At 33.2% G+C, this 22,271-nt stretch overlaps 1 protein-coding gene across 2 annotated transcripts; it reads left to right on the top strand.

Annotated features, from left to right (window-relative positions):
* Positions 1 to 651: 651 nt before the first annotated feature.
* Positions 652 to 5,120, top strand: LOC139866128 (calmodulin-binding protein 60 E). Of its 2 annotated transcripts, XM_071854263.1 has the most exons (8): positions 677 to 770; positions 847 to 946; positions 1,266 to 1,341; positions 2,262 to 2,320; positions 2,435 to 2,928; positions 3,485 to 3,645; positions 3,795 to 3,998; positions 4,439 to 5,120. In XM_071854263.1, the coding sequence occupies exons 2-8, from the start codon at positions 855 to 857 to the stop codon at positions 5,012 to 5,014; spliced, it is 1,662 nt and encodes a 553-aa protein (XP_071710364.1). In that variant the 5' UTR covers positions 677 to 770; positions 847 to 854; the 3' UTR covers positions 5,015 to 5,120. The 2 variants fall into 2 exon arrangements, with proteins under 2 accessions (XP_071710363.1, XP_071710364.1); XM_071854262.1 differs by having other exon boundaries at positions 652 to 946.
* Positions 5,121 to 22,271: the final 17,151 nt, after the last annotated feature.

Here is a 22,271-nt window from a genome sequence, read left to right as displayed (position 1 = left end):
CCATTTTGTACGCGAAAAAGTGGCTCGGGAACAAGTTCACGTCTTACATGTTTCAACACGCTTTCAGATAGCAGACATCTTCACTAAAGGCTTACCAAGGATCTTATTCGAAGAGTTTCGATCCAGTCTGTGCATTCAACCACCGAACGCTTCGACTGCGGGGGCGTAATAGTACATTAGATTATGTAGTGTGCATATGTAACATGTATAGTTTGACATAGTATATTCTCTGTATCACGTGTAGTTTGACAGAGCTCATAGTCCAGATTATTAGCGTAAGTAGTTAGCTAGAATTGAGGAGATTTAGCTTATCCCAACTGTGTATAAATACTTGTATCGATTTTCAATAGAAAACAACACAGAATTATTGTTTTCAAAATACTATTGTTCTTGCATCCATGCAGAAACCTAAAAAGGTTTAGGATCTAAAATCCAAACCACATTAAGGGTAGTTATGTCAATTGGCAACTTAAAGTTGACTTCAAAATTATTCCTATTGTTGCCATTTGCCAACTAAAACAATGTTGTCAACTTTCATGAATTCAATATATTAATGTAATCCACCGACTAAACCATCCTGTTTTCTCTCTCACACACTCATTAAATCAATACGTCATTATCATTATAATAATCATTTACAGATCTATTAGCCAAACAGAACACATCCAGAAAAAGATTCTTATTCTGTTTCTTCATAATTATCAAAACCTTCAGATCATATTGATTTAAACTCAACAACTGAATCATCCTTTTAACAGTAATTGAGTTGGGTATTAAAAAAACTTGAAACTTTTGAATTGGTTTTCACAAAAGTTCGTTAAAGTTTTGAACTTTAGTTTGTTTTAGGTGGAAATATGGATAGGAGAGTGGAAAAGAGAGGTTATGAGGATGAAGATGATGGCTTTATACCTCAATCCAAAAAACCGAAAATACCGGCTTTAGCAAGGTTTGTTTACTATGTTATATTGTGTTTATTTAGGCATAGTTATCTCTATTTGTTTATATTTTATAATCTTTTTTGCTTTAAGCCATTTAATTTGTTAATGATCAAGAAAACTACTTATTGCTATGTAATGACCACAAATAGTGCAAAAAACTGTGATTACTAGAAAAGTTGACCAAACTGGAGTGCAATATGCTCAGTAGTTTAGTACTAATGGATGTATTAACCCACACTATATTATTCCTATTCCTATTCCGACTATTAGGCATTATATATTTTCTTAATTATCCATATTAGCTCTTATTTACTGTCTCTTGCACAGTGTAATTGTGGAAGCACTTAAGGTTGATAGCTTGCAAAGACTTAGCTCATCATTAGAGCCACTTTTCCGAAGAATTGTAAGTTGTAAACTACATTATACGAGTAATAGATTGTGGTTTTTGCATCCAATCTATCTTTGCTATAGTTTGCTTTGTTGCTTATATTTCAGATTATTAATATCAATTTTGGACATGATCTATGTTAGAAAACAAGGTTGAAATTGATGTAATAGAATGATCCTTGAATCGTGTGAACGCTTTCTCTGTAAAGTATTTCGACCATATTGATTCCAAGGTTCACGAAATCATAAGACATGAATAGAAATTAGTGTTTTCTGTGTGTTCGTGAATGAAAGCTAAAACCATCATATAATGAATTCGAAAAAATCTGTTAATGACAATTGGAAACGAAACGGTACAACCCTTCGTTTTGGCGAGAAAAACTGTTGACCAAAAAGTCAACTTTTGGCGGGAAAATCCATTGGGATGCAACTCTTGGGTATATAGTGTAGTACTTATAAATTGATGAGCGGGACCCAAACTAGGGGCACTGCCCCTAGACCCTGCAAGGGGCGTAACCCCCGCTATTCGCGTGACGGTGTCTAGTAAAATCTTACATATGTGCACTCCGCACTCTCCGAACCCATTGTTAAGTATAACTAGAAAACTGTTTCAAGTAAATCACAATTAACTAACATAATTGTTAGATGACATTATATTACCAACATTTTAGATTTATTGAAACTTATAAAAATCTGTTCATTCGTACTTGTCTTTAATAAACATTTATTATTATTATTATAGATGTAAAAGAGTCATTACCATTAGTGGCCATATTTTCTGCGAGTTTGTCTATTGCTATGTTTTATACTGTACTCAACCATGTTGTTGGAACTACTCCATGTTATATTTGGTTCCATAGTTTAAGAAAAAGAATTTATGATATTTTATGCTGGCAATAAGGTTAAATATATATATCACAAATGTTTTAAAAACAGGTTAGCGAAGAAGTGGAGCGTGCTTTGACTAAATTTGGGCATGGTCAAATTGCCGGAAGGTAAGAGGTTATGTCCGAGTCATCATCAAAACTTAACATAGTGAAAATACTACCATGTTTAAAGTATATTAATTAATTTAATTAATTAATTATTCTGGTATATCAATGTATCAGATCATCACCACCCCGAATACAAGGACCAGAAGATAATATTTTGCAACTACAGTTTAGAACAAGGATGCCACCTCATCTGTTTACAGGTGGAAAAGTTGAGGGAGAACAAGGAGCTGCGATTCATGTTGTTTTGTTAGATACAAAAACAGGAAATGTAATGCAAAACGGACCCGAGTCATCATCAAAACTTAACATAGTGGTGCTAGAAGGTGACTTTAATGATGAAAACAGTGAAAATTGGAGCCTGGACCATTTTGAAAACCATGAAGTTAAAGCCCGTGAAGGGAAACGGCCCCTTTTAACAGGGGAGTTACAAGTAACGTTGAATGAAGGTGTAGGGACTTTGGGTGATCTTACGTTTACTGATAACTCGAGTTGGATTAGAAGCAGAAAGTTTAGGCTTGGTTTGAAAGTAGCTTCTGGATATTGTGTTGGAATCAGAATTCAGGAAGCTAAAACTGAGGCATTCGCGGTTAAAGATCATAGAGGAGAATGTATGAAGCATAAAGTTAGATTTTTTTTTTTTTTTTTTTTTTTTTTTTTTTTTGCATAAAGGTGGCAATATGAGTGGGTCGTTAACAAGTCAAAGAATGATTGGGTATAAAAAAAATGTTTGAATGGGTTGGGTTGGCTGGCTTGACCCGAGACATTTCTTTTCCAAAAAAAAAAAAAAGTATTATCAAACTAGTGTGTAATAAAGGTTACAAAAAAAGATGATACATTTAAAGAAATAAGATTTATGCATTTAAATTACACTTTGGGTAACTTTTGACATACCAGTTGACCCATTTTCTACAACTCTTTCTTTTCTTTTTTCACCCATTCTCCCCATTGCATAAGATTACAAAAAATGATGGTATTAAAGTAAAAAATCTACATTAGAAAATAAAAATTTATGCATTTAAATTACACTTTGGGTAACTTTTGACATGCCAGTTGACCCATTTTTTTTTTTAAATTTCTTTTCTTTTTTACCCATTCGCCATTGTGTAAGAAACACTTCATCTGTATAATTCATGAGCTTTATGACCGTATGTATTATTTTTACAGTGTACAAGAAACACTATCCGCCTACGTTACAAGATGAAGTTTGGAGATTGGATAGAATAGCAAAGGATGGGGCATTGCATAAGAAATTGATTAAATCTGAAGTTGTAACCGTTGAAGATTTCCTTCGTGTTCTTGTTAAAGATCCACAAAGACTTAGAAATGTAAGCTTCTTCTGTCACTTGAGTTGTTGGTACAGTTAAGTCTTTGTAAAAGTAACAAACTTTTTACTAAATTATGCTTTAGTTAACCATTATTGCTTTTACCCATTTATGCACACGTTCAATTTTCTGAAATATGAATGAAATTACAGATATTAGGGAGCGGTATGTCGAATAGAATGTGGGAAAACACAGTGGAACATGCAAAAACTTGCGTTTTAGGAGGGAAGCTTTATGTATACTATTCTGATTTAGGTCACACAAGTGGAGCTATCTTTAACCATATTTATGAGCTAAGAGGTGTTATTGCAGATGGTCAATTCGTCCCGTTGGAATCACTCAGCCACAATCAAAAGGTCTTCACAACACTTGATCTGTTTTTCTAACCTTTAAGGATTTGCTAATGACGGTCCTTAGGCTGTCTTTAACACGCTTAAAACACTTGTAAATAGCAATTGGTTATTAACTTTATGTTGGTAGTTACCTAATAGTACAAATTAATAACCAGTTTCTATTAGGTAACCGCCTCCATAAAGTTAATAACCAATTGCTATTTATAATTGTTTTAGGCGGACAACCCTTAAAGTTGTTATTAGCAAAATCTTACATTTAACATAATTTAATTTAATTTTTTTTTTTTTTTCAATCAACAATTGGGTAACCGCCGCCATAAAGTTAATAACCAATTGCTATTTACAAGTGTTTTAAGCGTGTTAACGACATCCCTTAGAGCTGTCGTTAGCAAGATCAAACATTTAACATAATTTAATTTGTTCTTTTGTTTCTCAACAAACAGATTTCGGTAGATTCGCTTGTGAAACGAGCCTATGAGAACTGGAATCGAGTCATCGAATACGACGGGAAAGTATTAAATGCACTAACTTTTTCTGCGCCACCTGCTCATAACATGATTGAACATCCATTTATAAACCCGGATCCCGTAATGGGTGTTTCAACAAGCAGTCATCACCAGCCAGTAATATCAGGCAACACCGACTACGGGTCCACGGAAACATCATATGATGGGTCAGGAGATTGGTCGGACCCACAAGGACACAGGTTCGGAGACTCGTTCTCCGAAGAAGTCCGTATGAGGAGTTCAGAAATGTTGGAAACTGATGATATGCAAAAGCTACTTAGGAGCTTTGGGGTAGGACCCACAGGACCTAGTTATGGAATTTATGATGATGGGTCATACGGGTATAACGTTCCACCTGAACCGCAAGTGGGTCCCGTTTACACACAAGGACACGGGCGTGGCTCAGCAAAGGCGGTTGTTGGTTGGCTTAAATTGAAGGCTGCATTAAGATGGGGAATATTTATTAGGAAGAAAGCTGCTGAAAGAAGAGCTCAGTTGGTTGAGCTTGATTAATTGATTAACTTCATATAGCGATAAATGTTTAAATATGTACGTTGTGCCTTATGTGTTGTACCTAACATGCTGGGAAAAATGTTTACTTGAGTGTGGTTACTTGTTTGTGGACTCTAAATCTTGATTTATATTTTATACTTTTATCGAGTTTTATTGTTCCTCATGATGAAATTACTTTCAGTTTATGTGGGGCCATGGATGATGCCAGTAACCTTGTTTGGATATGAACAAATTTCCTATGGACCAGGCCATTGATTGAACTGGCCGATCTTCGGCTCTACTGGTCTTGACATTTTGGTTTCGGTCATAACTCGTTTAGAAGGTGTACTGGCCTTTTTGAAACCTTAAAATAGTGTAGTAGTAAGGTTGGTATCAAGTATCAAGTTTTAAAGGTTAAGTTTAGCACAGTCTGTTGACCTGTGAGACTCAAATGATCTAGGTGGCAATATGAACGGGTCAAAAACTAAACACTTGAAACGAAATATGCCTGAGAACTGTAAATATTTTATCATCAGTATATGATTTTGTACTAAAATGCATCAGTATGAATGATAAATCTGTTATTGAAGATATGTACAAAGGTGTTATGGGATCAATCTACATGCTTACATTGATTCTTCATGTTCTCGGTATAGCTCACTTCCTAATCTAGTTAGGACCTACTGACAGGAACGAAACTGGAACTCGACTATAAAGGGGGTGAAAATCCTTATTTTCACCAAAACAAAATTCCTACTAGTAACGGAACTTAACAGGTGGTAAACACTAAAAAATCCTTATTTTTTAAAGATCTTTTTTTGTGTGGAAATGTTTTTTCCTTAATCCAAGTGGTCCGGATACACTCTTTGATATCGTTTTTTGGAAAGCAGAAAGGATTTTATTGATTATCGAATATTTACAAGCTATTAGTCATAACAGGGGAACATATAAGCAGTAATGAAACGATGATACAGTTACAACAATTGAAATGTATTGTATAAAGAAAAATTAACCAATTCCGGTATTGATTGTTCGATGGTGAAAGATAGAAGCTCGGGTTGATTACCCCTTGAGATACACTATGTTCCGCCCCTACCAACTGTTATTGGGGGAGTTTTACACCTTAATTGTGCGTGTTTTATGTGAAAGCTTAATGGTGTGACCTAGGTAGTGATCTTGTATTTATTGTCTCATACAAGATCACTTACATGCTAATACCATCACCTAAATCTACACATCTCATATTAGGTATGTTAATACCTAATGATAATTTAGTTTTATGTTCTTAAAAATAAATAGGTAGAGGTAGAAGGTTTTCTCTATTCGGGCTACCCGAGAGGGTGAGTATTCCGACAACTCTGATGTACGCAGTCTCTGGCAGTTTCCAACACATTCATGACCACCACTAAATATTCGTCCTATACATGATTTGAACTTGAGAACCTCTTGCAGGGAACTCAGGGCCGCAAATGCTTTTATTCTTCAAAAAAAAAAAAAAAATTAAACAAAAACTAAACACAATAAGTAAAAATATTTTAATATGGAAAAGTAAAAAAAAAAAAAAAAAGACTTAAAATAGAAAATCACTTAATTTAAAAAAAAAACATCTAAAAACGTGGTTTTTTCGTCCGGACATACATCTTATTCGCCATCAGTATTCGAGAAATCCAAGAACATCTTTGCAGACAAATTCCTCTTCTTCTTCTTCTGCTTGTCGTCTTCAGTAGAGGGCAATGATCGCTTTGGAGTTGACAGGTCGGGAGTTTTGTTAGACACGTCACCACCAAGTATTGATGGAATTTTTATTTTCATTTTAATTGGTGTGTCTTCGTCTTCATTAGCAGCAACTTTCTTCATGTTACCAATTGTTTTAGTATCAGAAGATTGATCAAGTGGAGATGGTAATATATCAGTAGTAGTTTTTGCAGAAGATTCTTCTTTAACATATTTCTTAGCTAAAATGCGTCTACTAAAAGATGGGAGTTAAAAACGGTGGTGATGATGGAAAATCGTGTGTACTTTTATTAAAACAGATTAACGCAGCGTATAGTTAAAATAATAATCTTTTATTATTTTATGAACAAAATTTAACAAGATTAAATTTTCACTTATTTAATGAAACATGCACATGATTAACGATTCCAAAGATCCAGTTAAACCACTAATAATTGTCAAAATATGTAATTCACAAAGTGAGTAAACGATATACCTTTCTTGAAGAAACTGATTGAAGGAGAGAAACTTTTCTTGAAGAAACTGATTGAAGGAGAGAAACCTACGATCAAAAATATGACCGTCTCTTAGGATAGTCCACACTACACTTCAAACAACGTCAATGGATGCTAGTCCAAACCCAAGTAATAATTAATCAACATTTGATTAATATTATGAACCCAAAATAATACTCCGTATGAAACATTGTTATTTCATTTCTTACTTTCTCTCTTTCTATATGTATCGACCAAAAAATTTAATAATCTAATTCACACTTGCAAATTCACACTTGCAAAAGAGAGTAATATATATTACCTTTTAGAAACACCCGTGAACCTTATATTACTCCGTGAATTTTTTTCTTTTTGAAAGAATCCAAAATAGGATATTGTATTCGATTTATGTAATATCATAAAGTTGTATTTCTCAAATACTTCAGGGGTATGTTATATAACTTATAATTAATAATTTCTATCATGTCACTTTCATGTGAATAGTAAATTAATTAATTTCGATTTATTTACTATTCATATAAATAGTAAATGAATTAATTTCGATTTACTATTTTGTTTCTTGAGTAATATATATACATCATATATATATTTTATTTGACGTCTCGGTGTATATGTGTGTGACCCCGAAGGCTCAAATGATGTTGGCCATATAGTTATATGTTGTACCTTGCACATTAATCCTACAGACTCCCACTTGTGCATGGCACAACATCAAGTAACTATACAAACAATGGTAAGCGTCTAGCAACACGTCATTGTCCCCAAATTCATGTGAGGGTAGTTTCTCGAAACTGTTTATGGTAAGTGTTAAATGTCATTCGTCCTTTTGTTTCAGATAACTTTAGTTAAACTTGAGATATGGATCATCGGTCATTCTCATTTGTTTAACAATTTTGTTTCTCGATCTTAGAACTGAATTAGATCACCAAATTAATTAAGTATCATCTTAATTACATCTGGGTACGGCCACACAAATATCTTATTCATTCATCGAGGAGCTCAAAAGTATCTAACTCCAAACATTTCGGAGGAACAAATCCTATATTGCATACACGTGTCTATCACGAGCTTTACATTATACCCAATAATAGCCTTTATAACAGCCTTATTCAGGACAGCGTTTAACCATATCAAAGTACAATGCTACACTCATCAAGATGGGCGTGCATCTCAAGTCTAAGGACACAAAGACATAATTACTAAAAGATTCACTACTGACTACGATCCATGTAGTGACATCTCATGGTTGGGTCATTCCAATATTCATCATCAATGAATACATATGAAATTTGGTCTCAACAAGTTAACTATTTATCATCAATAAATATAACCAAAACTTCATATTAATCTTAATTCATGTTATTCCCATAACATGATTGATTATGGAGATTTTGAATAATCAACAATTACTCATGGATTAAACATGCTAATATAGAACACAATGATATATATGAAAACGATCATACCATCAATATATCAATTCATTATGATAAAACTGTTTAATGTTCCAAAAATATCCAAATACTAAATTACAAATTAAAAATATCAGCAGCATAACGAAGTCCAATACTACTAGCATGATCATCATGCTTGTTGTGTGTCATGGGCTTCGTGAACGGGTCAGCCACATTATCATCTGTATGAACCTTAAGAATACTAATATCATTCCTCTCAACGACTTTTTGAATGTAGTCAAACTTTCGAAGAATGTGTCTGCTACCTTTACGTACACGTGATTCTTTCGCAAGTATAATAGCACTTGAATTATCACAGTACATTTCCATAGGGGATTCAATGCTGGGAACTACTCCGAGTTCAGCAATAAACTTCCTTATCCAGACAGCTTCTTGAGCAGCTTCTGAGGCAGCAATGTATTCTGTTTCCGTTGTAGGCTGTGCAACTGTGCTCTGCTTTGAGCTTCTCCAATCAACTGCCCCGCCATTCATGACAAAGACATACCCTGACTGGGATCGAGAATCATCTCGATCAGTTTGGAAACTAGCATCTGTATAACATCTAATACTCAACTCTTCTTCCAAACCACCGTAAACCAAGAACATATCTTTAGTTCTCCGCAAATATTTAAGAATGCTCTTAACAGCAATCCAATGTTCTTCACCTGGATTCTGTTGATAACGACTCGTAAAACTCAAAGCTAACGAGACATCAGGTCTAGTACATAACATGGCATACATAATGGATCCTATAGCCGAAGCATACAGAACATATTTCATTCGTCTTATCTCATCAGGTGTGATAGGACTTTGAGACTTGCTCAAGGTTATGCTCTTTTGCATGGGCAATGCTCCGCGCTTGGAGTTTTGCATGTTAAATCTTCTCAAGATTTTTTCAATGTATGTACTTTGACTCAAACCAATAAGCCTTTTGGATCTATTTCTATAGATCCCGATTCCAAGAATATACTTAGCTTCTCCAAGATCTTTCATGGCAAAACATTTTCCAAGCCAAGATTTGACATCTTGCAAAGTTGGAATGTCATTTCCAATAAGTAGTATGTCATCAACATACAAGATCAAGAAGATAACTTTGCTCCCACTAGCTCTAATGTAAACACAGGGCTCATCTTGGTTTTGAGAAAAATCAAACTCTTTGATTTTCTGATCAAACTTAAGATTCCAGCTCCTGGATGCTTGCTTTAATCCGTAAATAGATTTTAGAAGCTTGCATACTTTAGTAGGATACTTAGGATTCACAAACCCTTCCGGCTGAACCATATATACGTCCTCGCTTAGGTCGCCATTTAGGAAAGCAGTTTTGACATCCATTTGCCATATTTCATAATCATGAAAAGCAGCTATGGCAATAAGTATCCTAATTGATTTAATGCTCGCGACTGGTGAATAAGTTTCCTCATAATCAATTCCTTGAGTTTGAGTATAACCTTTTGCCACCAATCGAGCCTTAAAAGTGTTTACATTACCGTCCATGTCAGCCTTATTCTTAAAGACCCATTTACTGCCCACTGTCTTGCAATTGGGTGGAAGATCAATCAAGTCCCATACTTGATTATCTTTCATGGACTGCATCTCTGCCTTCATAGCATCTCCCCATTTGTCAGATTGTGGATCTGACATGGCTTCATCATAGCTAGAGGGTTCATCATAATCCCCTAGATGAGGTACATCTGAATTAATCAGAAGATTTAACCTCTCAAGTTGATGAAGAGTTCTACTAGATCTACGAAGTATAGGTACAACACGTTCTGGCTCACCAACAGTGTGTCCAGCTTCAACGTGCGGTTGGCTAGTGCCTTCAGAAGGTATGTTACTTTGTGATCTTGAATTTCCTCAAGATCTACTTTACTCCCACTGACTTCTTGTAAGAGAAGATCTCTTTTAAAGAATTCAGTAAACCGAGCAGTAAACACTTTGTTTTCAGCTTGGTAGTAAAAGTAGTAACCCATTGTTTCCTTTGGGTATCCCACAAAGTGACATTTGATACCTCTGGGTTCTAACTTGTTTGAAGTGTCACGTTTCACATACGCTTCACAACCCCAGACTTTCAAATAAGACAACTTAGGACTCTTTCCATGCCATAACTCATATGGTGTCTTATCTACCTTCTTGGTTGGAACCATATTGAGTATGCGTGCAGCAGACTCTAATGCATAACCCCAAAAAGACATCGGTAGAGTAGTTAGACTCATCATAGATTGAACCATATCAAGTAAAGTTCGATTCCTCCGCTCTGACACACCATTGTGCTGTGGTGTATTAGGTGGAGTGAATTGTGAGACAATCCCACAATTCTTCAGGTGGTCCAAAAACTCTTGACTCATATATTCCCCTCCCCGATCAGAACGAAGGGCTTTAATGGTCTTTCCAAGTTGATTCTCTACTTCATTTTGGAAGATTTTGAACGTTTCAAAAACTTCATGTTTATGTTTCAGCAAGTAAACATAACCATATCTACTATAATCATCAGTAAATGTAACGAAGTATATTTCACCATTTCTAGACATAGTTCTAAAAGGGCCACATACATCAGTATGTATTAGTCCTAAAAGATCTTTAGCTCTTTCACCTAAACCGGAAAAAGGAGCCTTTGTCATTTTTCCACATAAACATGACTCGCATACATCAAATGACTCAGAGCCAGTTGATTCCAAAATCCCATCAGATTGGAGTTTTGAAATGCGTTGTTTGTTTATATGACCAAGACGACAATGCCATAGATAGGTGTTATTCAAGTCTTTCTTGACTCGTTTGGCAGTACATGTATATACAGAATTATTATTTGAAATTACACCATGCATATCAATTTTAAAAATACCATCACGTGGAATAGCATTAAAATAAAATACATTATTCTTAGAAACTGAAATACCAAAGTGCGTAAATGTAAGTTCAAAACCAACATTTTTCAAAAGAGAAACTGAAATTACATTGCTCGTAATACTAGGAGCATAATGACATTGTTCCAATAAAACAATAAGACCACTAGGTAAAGTAAGCTCATAGGTGCCAATAGCTTCAACAGCAGCTCGAGCCCCATTGCCCACTCTTAAGTCTAGTGTGTCTTTCTTCAGTCTCTTACTTCTTCTCATTCCCTGCATATTGTTACAGATGTGAGTACCACAACCAGTATCAAAAATTCAGGAATCACTAGAAAAAGTATATAACTGTATATGAAATATACCTGATTTGCTAGTCTGGCCAGCTTTGCCTTTTCTCAACTCAGATAGGTAGGAAGGACAGTTCATCCTCCAGTGGCCAACCTTTCCACAGTGGAAACATTCGGCGTCTTTCGCTGGGTTTTCTTTCTTGGGAGGTGGTGGAATCTTTTTCTTAGCAATTGACTTGCCTTTTCCTTTTCTCCAAGTTTTCGGCTTATTCTTTTTCACTCTACCTTCCCTAATCATAAGGACACCTGGATTGGAAACCTTATATGGAATATCGTGTTCAGCAGTTTTGAGCATCGAGTGCACCTATGCCAGAGATTTCTCCCAACCTTGCATATTGTAATTCATCACAAATTGGTGATACGATTTTGGTAGTGAAACCAAAACCGTGTTCACGGCCAAGTTAGGCGGCAAGGTAGTTCCAAGTTTTTCCAATCGGTCAATGTAGCTTTTCATTTTTAAGACATGAGAGCTCACTGATTGACCCTCCTCCATTTTGCATGTTTGAAGAAGCTTATAAGTTTCATATAACTCTTGACTAGCCTGTTTCTGAAACATATTTTTCAGCTCAGTCATCATATCATATGCTGTACGATCTTCCATTTCCTTTTGGAGGTCAGAAGTCATACTAGCAAGCATGATTAAAGCTATCTTCTTTTGCTCATCAAACAACTTCTGAGAAGCATTCTTTTGAGCAGCAGTAGCTGTCTCAGGAGGAGCTTCGGGTAAGGGTTCTTCAATTTTGTTCAACTTTCCTTCAAATTTGAGAACAATTCTCAAGTTGCGGTGCCAATCGAGGAAGTTTGAACCATTGAGTTTTTCCTTCTCCAACAAAGAACGGAGGTTGATTTGGTTTACGTTTTGATTGTTTGACATCTACAAGAGAACAAGATTTAATTTTAGTATTTTCGATATTGTACTTTAATAAATTAATTACCCAAGTTTTAATATATTTAAAAACAATTAATTTACGAAAGCCTAAGATCCACATAGAGGTTCCATAACTACATCTGTTGATCAGCTAGCAGTTATAGAGTCTACTGGTAGGTAGCGAGTACCAATTGCATCACAGATGCAACTCTTAGATCTTTATGGGACCTTGAGATATGTGTAGTCTAACAAACCACTATTATCTATTGGCATGTTTGTCCCATCCTTGCCTCGAACTCAGGTCTCACCGTGAATACGATTAAGTCGTCCAATTTGAAAACAGTGGAAATTCAGCCTAGTCTCACTCGTAACTGAAAATCCACCTCGTGGCTATAATTCGATTAGGTCTCACCGTAATCAAAAAATAACGAGGAGTGTTTGCAAGCTCATTGGATGGCATGACTTAAATTTGACGGGTATTTTAAAAAAGTTTGTGTTAACGAATAATACATGCACACAAGATTCGCTACAATTTGTTAAAAAAACATTTTAACCAATTTTATATATGTCGATCGTGTTTATGTGTCAAGTTTGTTATTTTATTTTATATAAAAAAAAATAACAAATACACACTGTGTATCATTTTAAAACATTTTTAAAAGGTGTCGCTCATATATATTATTTGAGTTTCAAAAAAAAAAAAAAATTTAACTTTAAACTCGTTAGAGTTTAACTTTTTAAAATCATCAATTTTAACCTTTGAAACTCGTTACTAGTTTTATTTGATGTTTTCATCAAAAACATTTAGCATATATTATAATCAACAATTAAATATAAATGCGTAAAAATAAAACACAACCATACCATGCATCACACACACATAGCCTAGCCCAAAAATCCTATGCTTGATCCCATGAGCCGACATGGGATCAAGAGGTCAAACTAAGGGTAATATCGTAGCTCCCACTTGATTCAAGAATCAAGTGAAAACTTGACAAACGCCATTGTTGTCAACTTGACCTGTTCGCCATCTTCTAAGCCAAAAGCATGTTGTATTTTATCTTCAATCTTCATCTTGTTACATTTATTTAAATTTGAAAATACAACTAAACTAGTACTTTTACAAATTGAAATAAACTTAAATACAATACTATGAAAATGAAAAATAAATATAATACAACTTTGGCTTCAAAATGGCCTTCCTAATAAATAATCAACATGACATAATATTGCCGTAATCAACAATCACAACAATCATACATAGGTCGGGGCATTATGGGCTATGTGTGCAATCACAATTTTAATAACTACATTATTAAAACTTAAATATGGCTTGTCCATGGTTACAATGCATGTGTATAACCATGGAATAAAACAATCAACAATTATAATAAATATTCAAGCCATAACAATTAAATCTACAATTTAAAATAGTGATATTCTTTCAATCATATTTGTGCGTCATGAGGTTAAGTCTAGATCAACCGAGTTGACTTTAAAAACCAAAAAGGTTTCGACTTTCACCAATATACCACAAAGCTAAATCTAAAGAATAGTCACACGACAATTAAGATGGTGTAAAAGCGGCTCGGATACCACTGATGAAAAATCGTGTGTACTTTTACCAAAACAGATTAACGCAGCGGATAGTTAAAATAATAATCTTTTATTATTTTATGAACAAAATTTAACAAGATTAAATTTTCACTTATTTAATGAAACATGCACATGATTAACGATTCCAAAGATCCAGTTACACCACTAATAATTGTCAAAATATGTAATTCACAAAGTGAGTAAACGATATACCTTTCTTGAAGAAACTGATTGAAGGAGAGAAACTTTTCTTGAAGAAACTGATTGAAGGAGAGAAACCTACGATCAAAAATATGACCGTCTCTTAGGATAGTCCACACTACACTTCAAACAACGTCAATGGATGCTAGTCCAAACCCAAGTAATAATTAATCAACATTTGATTAATATTATGAACCCAAAATAATACTCTGTATGAAACATTGTTATTTCATTTCTTACTTTCTCTCTTTCTATATGTATCGACCAAAAAATTTAATAATCTAATTCACACTTGCAAAAGAGAGTAATATATATTACCTTTTAGAAATACCAGTGAACCTTATATTACTCCGTGAATTTTTTTCTTTTTGAAAGAATCCAAAATAAGATATTATATATCATAAAGTTGTATTTCTCAAATACTTCAGGGGTATGTTATGTAACTTATAATTAATAATTTCTATCATGTCGCTTTCATGTGAATAGTAAATTAATTAATTTCGATTTATTTACTATTCATATGAATAGTAAATGAATTAATTTCGATTTACTATTTTGTTACTTGAGTAATATATATACATCATATATATATTTTATTTGACGTCTCGGTGTATATGTGTGTGACCCCGAAGGCTCAAATGATGTTGGTCATATAGTTATATGTTGTACCTTGCACATTAGTCCTACAGGTGATAGGAAATGGGACGCTCTAATAAACTCAGCTTCATTATTAACAACACGTGTTACTGTTTTCATAGACGAAACCACATAAGGCACAAAAACATTTGCAGACTCCTCTGTTTTCCGGTTAAACGGGTGCGGAAGCTCAGCCTCAGGCACATCAGAATCCTATTTATTTATTTCAGTAATAATGACATCATGTAAGCAAAATAAATATGCAAACATGCTTTAATATGTAAAAAATAGGCGGGTCGGGCAATTGTATCTTATTTGTTGACAGAGTGACAAGATCGTCTAATAATTAATTAACCCAACTTGATCGATCTCTAATGATTATATATATATTATATAATAATAAAAGTAATAGATTTTAGAAGTGGGTTGGGTAATACAAGTAAGAAATTACTGTACCTCTGAATGTTTATTAACAAACTTTATGAGCCTGGAGTCAAATAGACGAGAAAGCGCTAAATACGGAGTGTGTTCAGGGTGACCTTCAACGACATCAAGAAGCAATGTAACTTTTATGTCTGGCTCCATACAATGAGTCTTGTCGTCGTATGCCATGACCCTATCAAGCTGAACAACATCGGAGAGAATGAACTTCATCTGTGCAAGATCTCTGTACGAAAACTTCCTAAAAAAACAACCATAATATATAGAATATTATCCATTTAATGACGGGTGCAAATTTTGGTAAAAAAAAATATAGACTTGAAAACTTCACTTCAGCCTAGTATCTCTCTTGTTAGATCCTATCCTATCCTTTCTATTATAGATTACAATAAGAATATGTGTGTGCGCGCGCGTGTGCGCATGCTCAACGTTGAGCATGCATAGACAAACACAAGAAAACGAGCCCAATATTATTTACCTTCCCCCGGTGAGAAATTCAACTTGTCTGGAAATATTTCGAACATTAGGAAGGTGTTGATGCATGTTGAGTATCCTCACTGAAAGATATGAAAGAAGATTGTATCTGTATGAAACAAAAAACACAAAGTGTAGACTCAGAGGGGAACTCGAAAAGTAACTATCAATATAAAAATTAGGAGATGTTGAAATCTATAATTAGGGGATTTTGGCCATTAATTTACAATTTTAATACACTATAATAGGCATATTTGAAGAGTTTAGGGTGGCAAAACATCCACATGCATCCCCTTCTCCGCATCTGAGTGTAATTATCATAAAATACACTCAGATTAATAAGGTTAGATTAAATGTGGCTGACAATTTCGATCCGTGGTTTATTTATCTATGGACAATTTTAAAATTATTATGTTTCATCATTTATAATCAAATAGATCAAACAAGTAAATTTACCTCTCTGGTAGTTGAACAGGTCCCTTAATGGACCACCTCAATTTATCAGTCTTGTCTGGTGTTGGATTCACAATGATAAAATCTAGCTGCTGGTGCTTCATTCCATGATCACTATGCAGTTGTTCTTTAACCGGAGTCGAACATTCGTCTGAGCACCATAACTTATCGCCCATGGATCCAACACTATGATCAGTTTGTGCACCTTGTGGTTTTTGATCCATGCCTGGTTTCCGTAATAAACACAAACAAAAATAAAAAATTAGATAAACTTTTACAAATGTAGTGACAATTTAACTTACTATTTTCGCTTATAAAGTATATATATTCCTAAAACTCCAGTTACTATTGTATATATATCATTACACTAAATGTTTAAACTAATGAAACCCTAACCCTTTTATTTCTAACTAAAACCTATTATGTGAATCAATCAACCAGAGAAAGATCTGTGACAAAACCCTATGTGAATACATGCATACAAAACAATTATTAATAATCATGGAGTCGACACGTACACATTACCTGTATTGTATTTGTTACAAACGGCGATTGTTGATTTGAATCGAGCGAGAATGAAGAGTGAAACTAAAAATTAGGGGGAAAAAAGGAATGTGAGAAAGCGGGCTGAAATCAACATTGGGAAAAAAAAAATTCTTCTATTCTATTCTAAATCTTATTTATATTTATATAAAGTTTTAAAAATATTATATTTTTTTAACCGTTGCGATTGGGCTGACAACTATTGGGCTTGTAAATATTGGGCTCTATAATTATTTTATAGAATTAGTAAATGGGTTTGATTTTGTGCAAATGAAAGTGGGCTAAATATAAAAAGCAAAGTGGAGGTAGTAAAGGCCGATGGTTAATTTGGAAGTGTGGCCAAGTTGGCTCAAGTTTATCAAAGGAGGTCAAGCCTTTTTTCTTATGGAACAAACCTTTAAAATTAACGTGATGGCCCTAACACGCAGTAACGTGTGACCTCCGTTCATATTCGTTAGTCAACAATATTAAGCTTCAATAGAACCTAACTAGAGATGTATCGGGTCGCGCGTTGCGGCGGTCAACATCTGTTTGTTTTATTGTAATGGTTCTAATGAAGATAGGTTGTGTAAACTGTATATACATATGTAATGGTTCTAATGAAGATACGTTGTGTAAACTGTATATACATCGCTTTGGTAATTCGATTACGCATATAATTCACTTAACTGTTTTGTAGTCATTTCATCAAGATAAAGGTACATGGATGATCATGTACATTTAATATTATGATAATTATATTTGTATGTTAAAAAAAAATCTAGGGACACAAACTGTAAATTTAAATCACTTTCATGTTTATTGCTCAAAAATTAAGTTTCATTGGTAATGCTTGGAAGCTCCATTTTGAATATAATTCGTCGCGTTTAGTTCGTAAAATTATTTCGAGTTTAACGGTGATGACGGGAAAACATAACTCGGAGGGAACAAAAAGATAAATCTCGTCAAAAATTTTGGTAAGTTTTGTTTAATAGTGTTTTAATAAATGTAAAGTTTACATTTTTTACTCCTTCAAATTACTCTTTACACCTCTCAAGTAAATTAAGACTTACCTTTCATATCCCTAAAAGTTGCTTTATACCCTCCAAACTAATGCAAAATTACATTTTTAGACTTGAAGTTTGGTGTTGTTCACTTCAGTCAAACAACGACCAAGAGGTATGTGACATTTATTTACTATATATAGTAAAGTAATAATAGTAATAGTAATAATATAGTAATAATATAGTAATATAGTAATAGTAATAGTAAAGTAATAGTACTAATAGTAATAGTAATCAAAACTTACCTTTCATATCTCTAAAAGTTACTCCTTATAACCTCAAAATAAATGTAAAGTTACATTTTATACACTTGAAGTTTGGTGTCGTTCACTTCACCCAAACCACCAAAAGATAGGTGCTAATGCTATTTAGTATATATAATAAAATAATAATAATAATACTCCATCCGTCTCATATTTATTGTCTCCAGACAAAAAATACACAGTTTAAGAAAATGTACCTGACACATGTATTTTTCTGTTAACTTTCAAGTTTTATCCTTTACTTTAACCTATTATTTTGTCTTACATATATAAAGTATGAGTACAAGAAAACTTTATCACATTATTTTTTACCATTTATAAAAATAAACAATTAATTTAAGAAATTTAAATAAGGAATAGCGAACAATAGTTATGGGAAGGAGGGAGTGAGATTAAGATGTAGCTATTTAATCCTTCTACCACGTCTTTGTCCTGCCATGTCAAATGAACCCCTTCTCAAATGTGTCATTATCTTTAAACTCGTCAATACCAAATTAAGCCAACTCACTTATGCCAGGATTTGGTTAATCTTAAAATAGGTATCAAACACAATACTATCAATCAGCATCACTTCTGAAATCTCCTCTTAAATATCATTCCACTTTCCAAATTTGTATAGATCGTAAATTTTTTTATTGTACGTAATTCTTCGTAATGACTTGTATGTTACAGTAAAACCTCTATAAATTAATAATGTTGGGACCGAGATATTTTATTAATATAGCGAGATATTATTATATCGATAAATTAATAAATTATCAATTTAAAGAATTGGCTTATATTTGTGAGCACGTCTCAAATTAATGTATCGTCATTAAAAATTATCATGTCCGTTCACTTTACCTATTTGAATAAAACACAAACAATAACCTTCAAAATTCTCATTTATGTACATATACACATTAATGAACTTGTGAAGTTCAATGTGTATTGTGATTTTAGAAATAAAATAGTAATTATTAATTTATAGTTTCGTTGGGACCAATATATTTACATTGGGATTTTAAAAAAATTATTATCTTATTATTTTATCGATTGAGGTTCAAATTTGTACTGGTCCCAAGTTGGGACCGGATAAATTATTAATTTTATCGAGGTTATTAATTTGTCGAGTATTAAATTATAGAGGTTTTACCGTATACCAAATGTGATTTTTTTTTTTCAATGATCACATGTAGATAGATTTGTTGGTAAAAGAATGATGACTTTTGTGGTCCTATGACTCACCCTTCAAGAGGACCCTTTGGAAAAGAGTGCCACAAAGATGAATATCTGTGGACCACACACCCATTGTATTTTATTTATAATTATAGTTATATTATATATATATATAGTATAGTCTAAGTCTATGTCTATGTATTTAAATAGAATCCAAGAAAACTATAAATAGATCATTTTATGGTCTTTTGCTTAATATCATATCATATTGATAAAGGGTTAAAGCTAAAAATAGGCTACAAACTAGCACAAATGTACCGATGTCGCCCACAAACTCATTTCTGTCCTACCGTCGTCTACAAACTTTCAAAAAATGTGCTAATATCAACATTTTATAGTTTTGACCTGTTACATACTAATTTTGACCTGATATTTTTTTTTTTAAGAATTAAGATCCAATTCACGAACGACACGTGTTGATTTTAACCAGTTTAGCTGGTAGCAAGTCATTTTTGTTTACATTGGTACACTTTTTGAAAGTTTTTGTTTACATCGGTACACTTTTTGAAAGTTTGTAGGCGACAGTAGGGCGGAAATGAGTTTGTGGGCGACATCGGTACATTTGTGTAAATTTGTAGCCTATTTTTGACTTTAACCCTCGATGAAATCATGAAATTACAGATAAATAAATAAGATATACTGTATATACCGAAACTTTATAATGATTTTTAATTATTACCATTTAAAGGTACTGCCAAACTTTGACTAGAAAAATAATATCTTGGACAAGTTACTTCTTCTAAAGTACGATAGAATACAAATCATGGTTGAAGAAACCTATAAACTAGGTGGGGATTAACAGTTCAAGATCCAAAGTATATTTTTATATATATTATTTATTTATTATTTGTTAATTATATATGATAAATATTACAGAGATTATTTGAGGCCGAGATAAAACAATTCAGTGTCTTTATAAAGGATATTTGAGGCCGAGATTAGTAGGTTGTTTAGGTTTAGGTCTGGTTGTTGTGATATGTTTTTAGATGGTTATTAATCTCTCGTTTCGACTTGTAGATTGGATTCCTTCTTGGTTCGTTGCTTGTTTTTGTAGTGACCCGAACTTTTTCATGTTTTTATATAATAAATGAAATTGATATTTACATGATTAAATGTTTCTAACATGTTAAGCAATCAAACTTGTTAAGACTTGATTAATTGAAATAGGTTTCATATAGACAAATGACCACCCAAGTTGACCGGCGATTCACGAACGTTAAAACTTGTAAAAACTATATGATGACATATATATGGATATATATATATATAGTTAACATGATATTATGATAAGTAAACATATCATTAAGTATATTAACAATTAACTACATAGGTAAAAAAAGACTACTAACTTAATGATTTTGAAACGAGACATATATGTAACGATTATCGTTGTAACGACATTTAATGTATATATATCATATTAAGATATATTAATACATCATGATATCATGATAATGTAATAATTTAACATCTCATTTGATTTAATAAACAATGGGTTAACAACATTTAACAAGATCGTTAACCTAAAGGTTTCAAAACAACACTTACATGTAACGACTAACGGTGACTTAACGACTCAGTTAAAATGTATATACATTTAGTGTTTTAATATGTATTCATACACTTTTGAAAGACTTCAAGACACTTATCAAAATACTTCTACTTAAAAAAAATGCTTACAATTACATCCTCGTTCAGTTTCATCAACAATTCTACTCGTATGCACCCGTATTCGTACTCGTACAATACACAACTTTTAGATGTATGTACTATTGATATATACACTCCAATGATCAGCTCTTAGCAGCCCATGTGAGTCACCTAACACATGTGGGAACCATCATTTGGCAACTAGCATGAAATATCTCATAAAATTACGTTACAAAAATATGAGTAATCATTCATGACTTATTTACATGTAAACAAAATTACACATCCTTTATATCTAATCCATATACCAACGACCAAAAACACCTACAAACACTTTCATTCTTCAATTTTCTTCATCTAATTAATCTATCTCAAGTTCTATCTTCAAGTTCTAAGTGTTCTTCATAAATTCTACAAGTTCTAGTTTCATAAAATCAAGAATACTTCCAAGTTTGCTAGCTTACTTCCAATCTTGTAGAGTGATCATCCAACCTCAAGAAATATTTCTTATTTACAGTAAGATATCTTTCTAATACAAGGTAATACTCATATTCAAACTTTGATTCAATTTCTATAACTATAACAATCTTATTTCGAGTGAAAATCTTACTTGAACTTGTTTTCGTGTCATGATTCTGCTTCAAGAACTTTCAAGCCATCCAAGGATCCTTTGAAGCTAGATCCATTTTTCTCATTTCCAGTAGCTTTATCCAGAAAACTTGAGGTAGTAATGATGTTCATAACATCATTCGATTCATACATATAAAGCTATCTTATTCGAAGGTTTAAACTTGAAATCACTAAAACATAGTTTAGTTAATTCTAAACTTGTTCACAAACAAAAGTTAATCCTTCTAACTTGACTTTTAAAATCAACTAAACACATGTTCTATATCTATATGATATGCTAACTTAATGATTTAAAACCTGGAAACACGAAGAACACTGTAAAATCGGACATACGCCGTCGTAGTAACACCGCGGGCTGTTTTGGGTTAGTTAATTAAAAACTATGATAAA

The sequence above is a fragment of the Rutidosis leptorrhynchoides genome, chromosome 9 (assembly GCF_046630445.1).
Source record: "Rutidosis leptorrhynchoides isolate AG116_Rl617_1_P2 chromosome 9, CSIRO_AGI_Rlap_v1, whole genome shotgun sequence".
Taxonomy (NCBI): domain Eukaryota; kingdom Viridiplantae; phylum Streptophyta; class Magnoliopsida; order Asterales; family Asteraceae; genus Rutidosis; species Rutidosis leptorrhynchoides.
Note: the sequence above shows the minus strand (reverse complement) of the source record. Positions and strands in the feature narration are given on the sequence as shown.

Coding starts and splice junctions, on each gene's coding strand:
- LOC139866128 (XM_071854262.1), top strand. CDS start 855: ATGGATAGGAGAGTGGAAAAGAGAGGTTATGAGGATGAAGATGATGGC. Junction 947..1,265: donor AAAATACCGGCTTTAGCAAG/GTTTGTTTACTA, acceptor TCTCTTGCACAG/TGTAATTGTGGAAGCACTTA. Junction 2,929..3,484: donor TAAAGATCATAGAGGAGAAT/GTATGAAGCATA, acceptor TTATTTTTACAG/TGTACAAGAAACACTATCCG.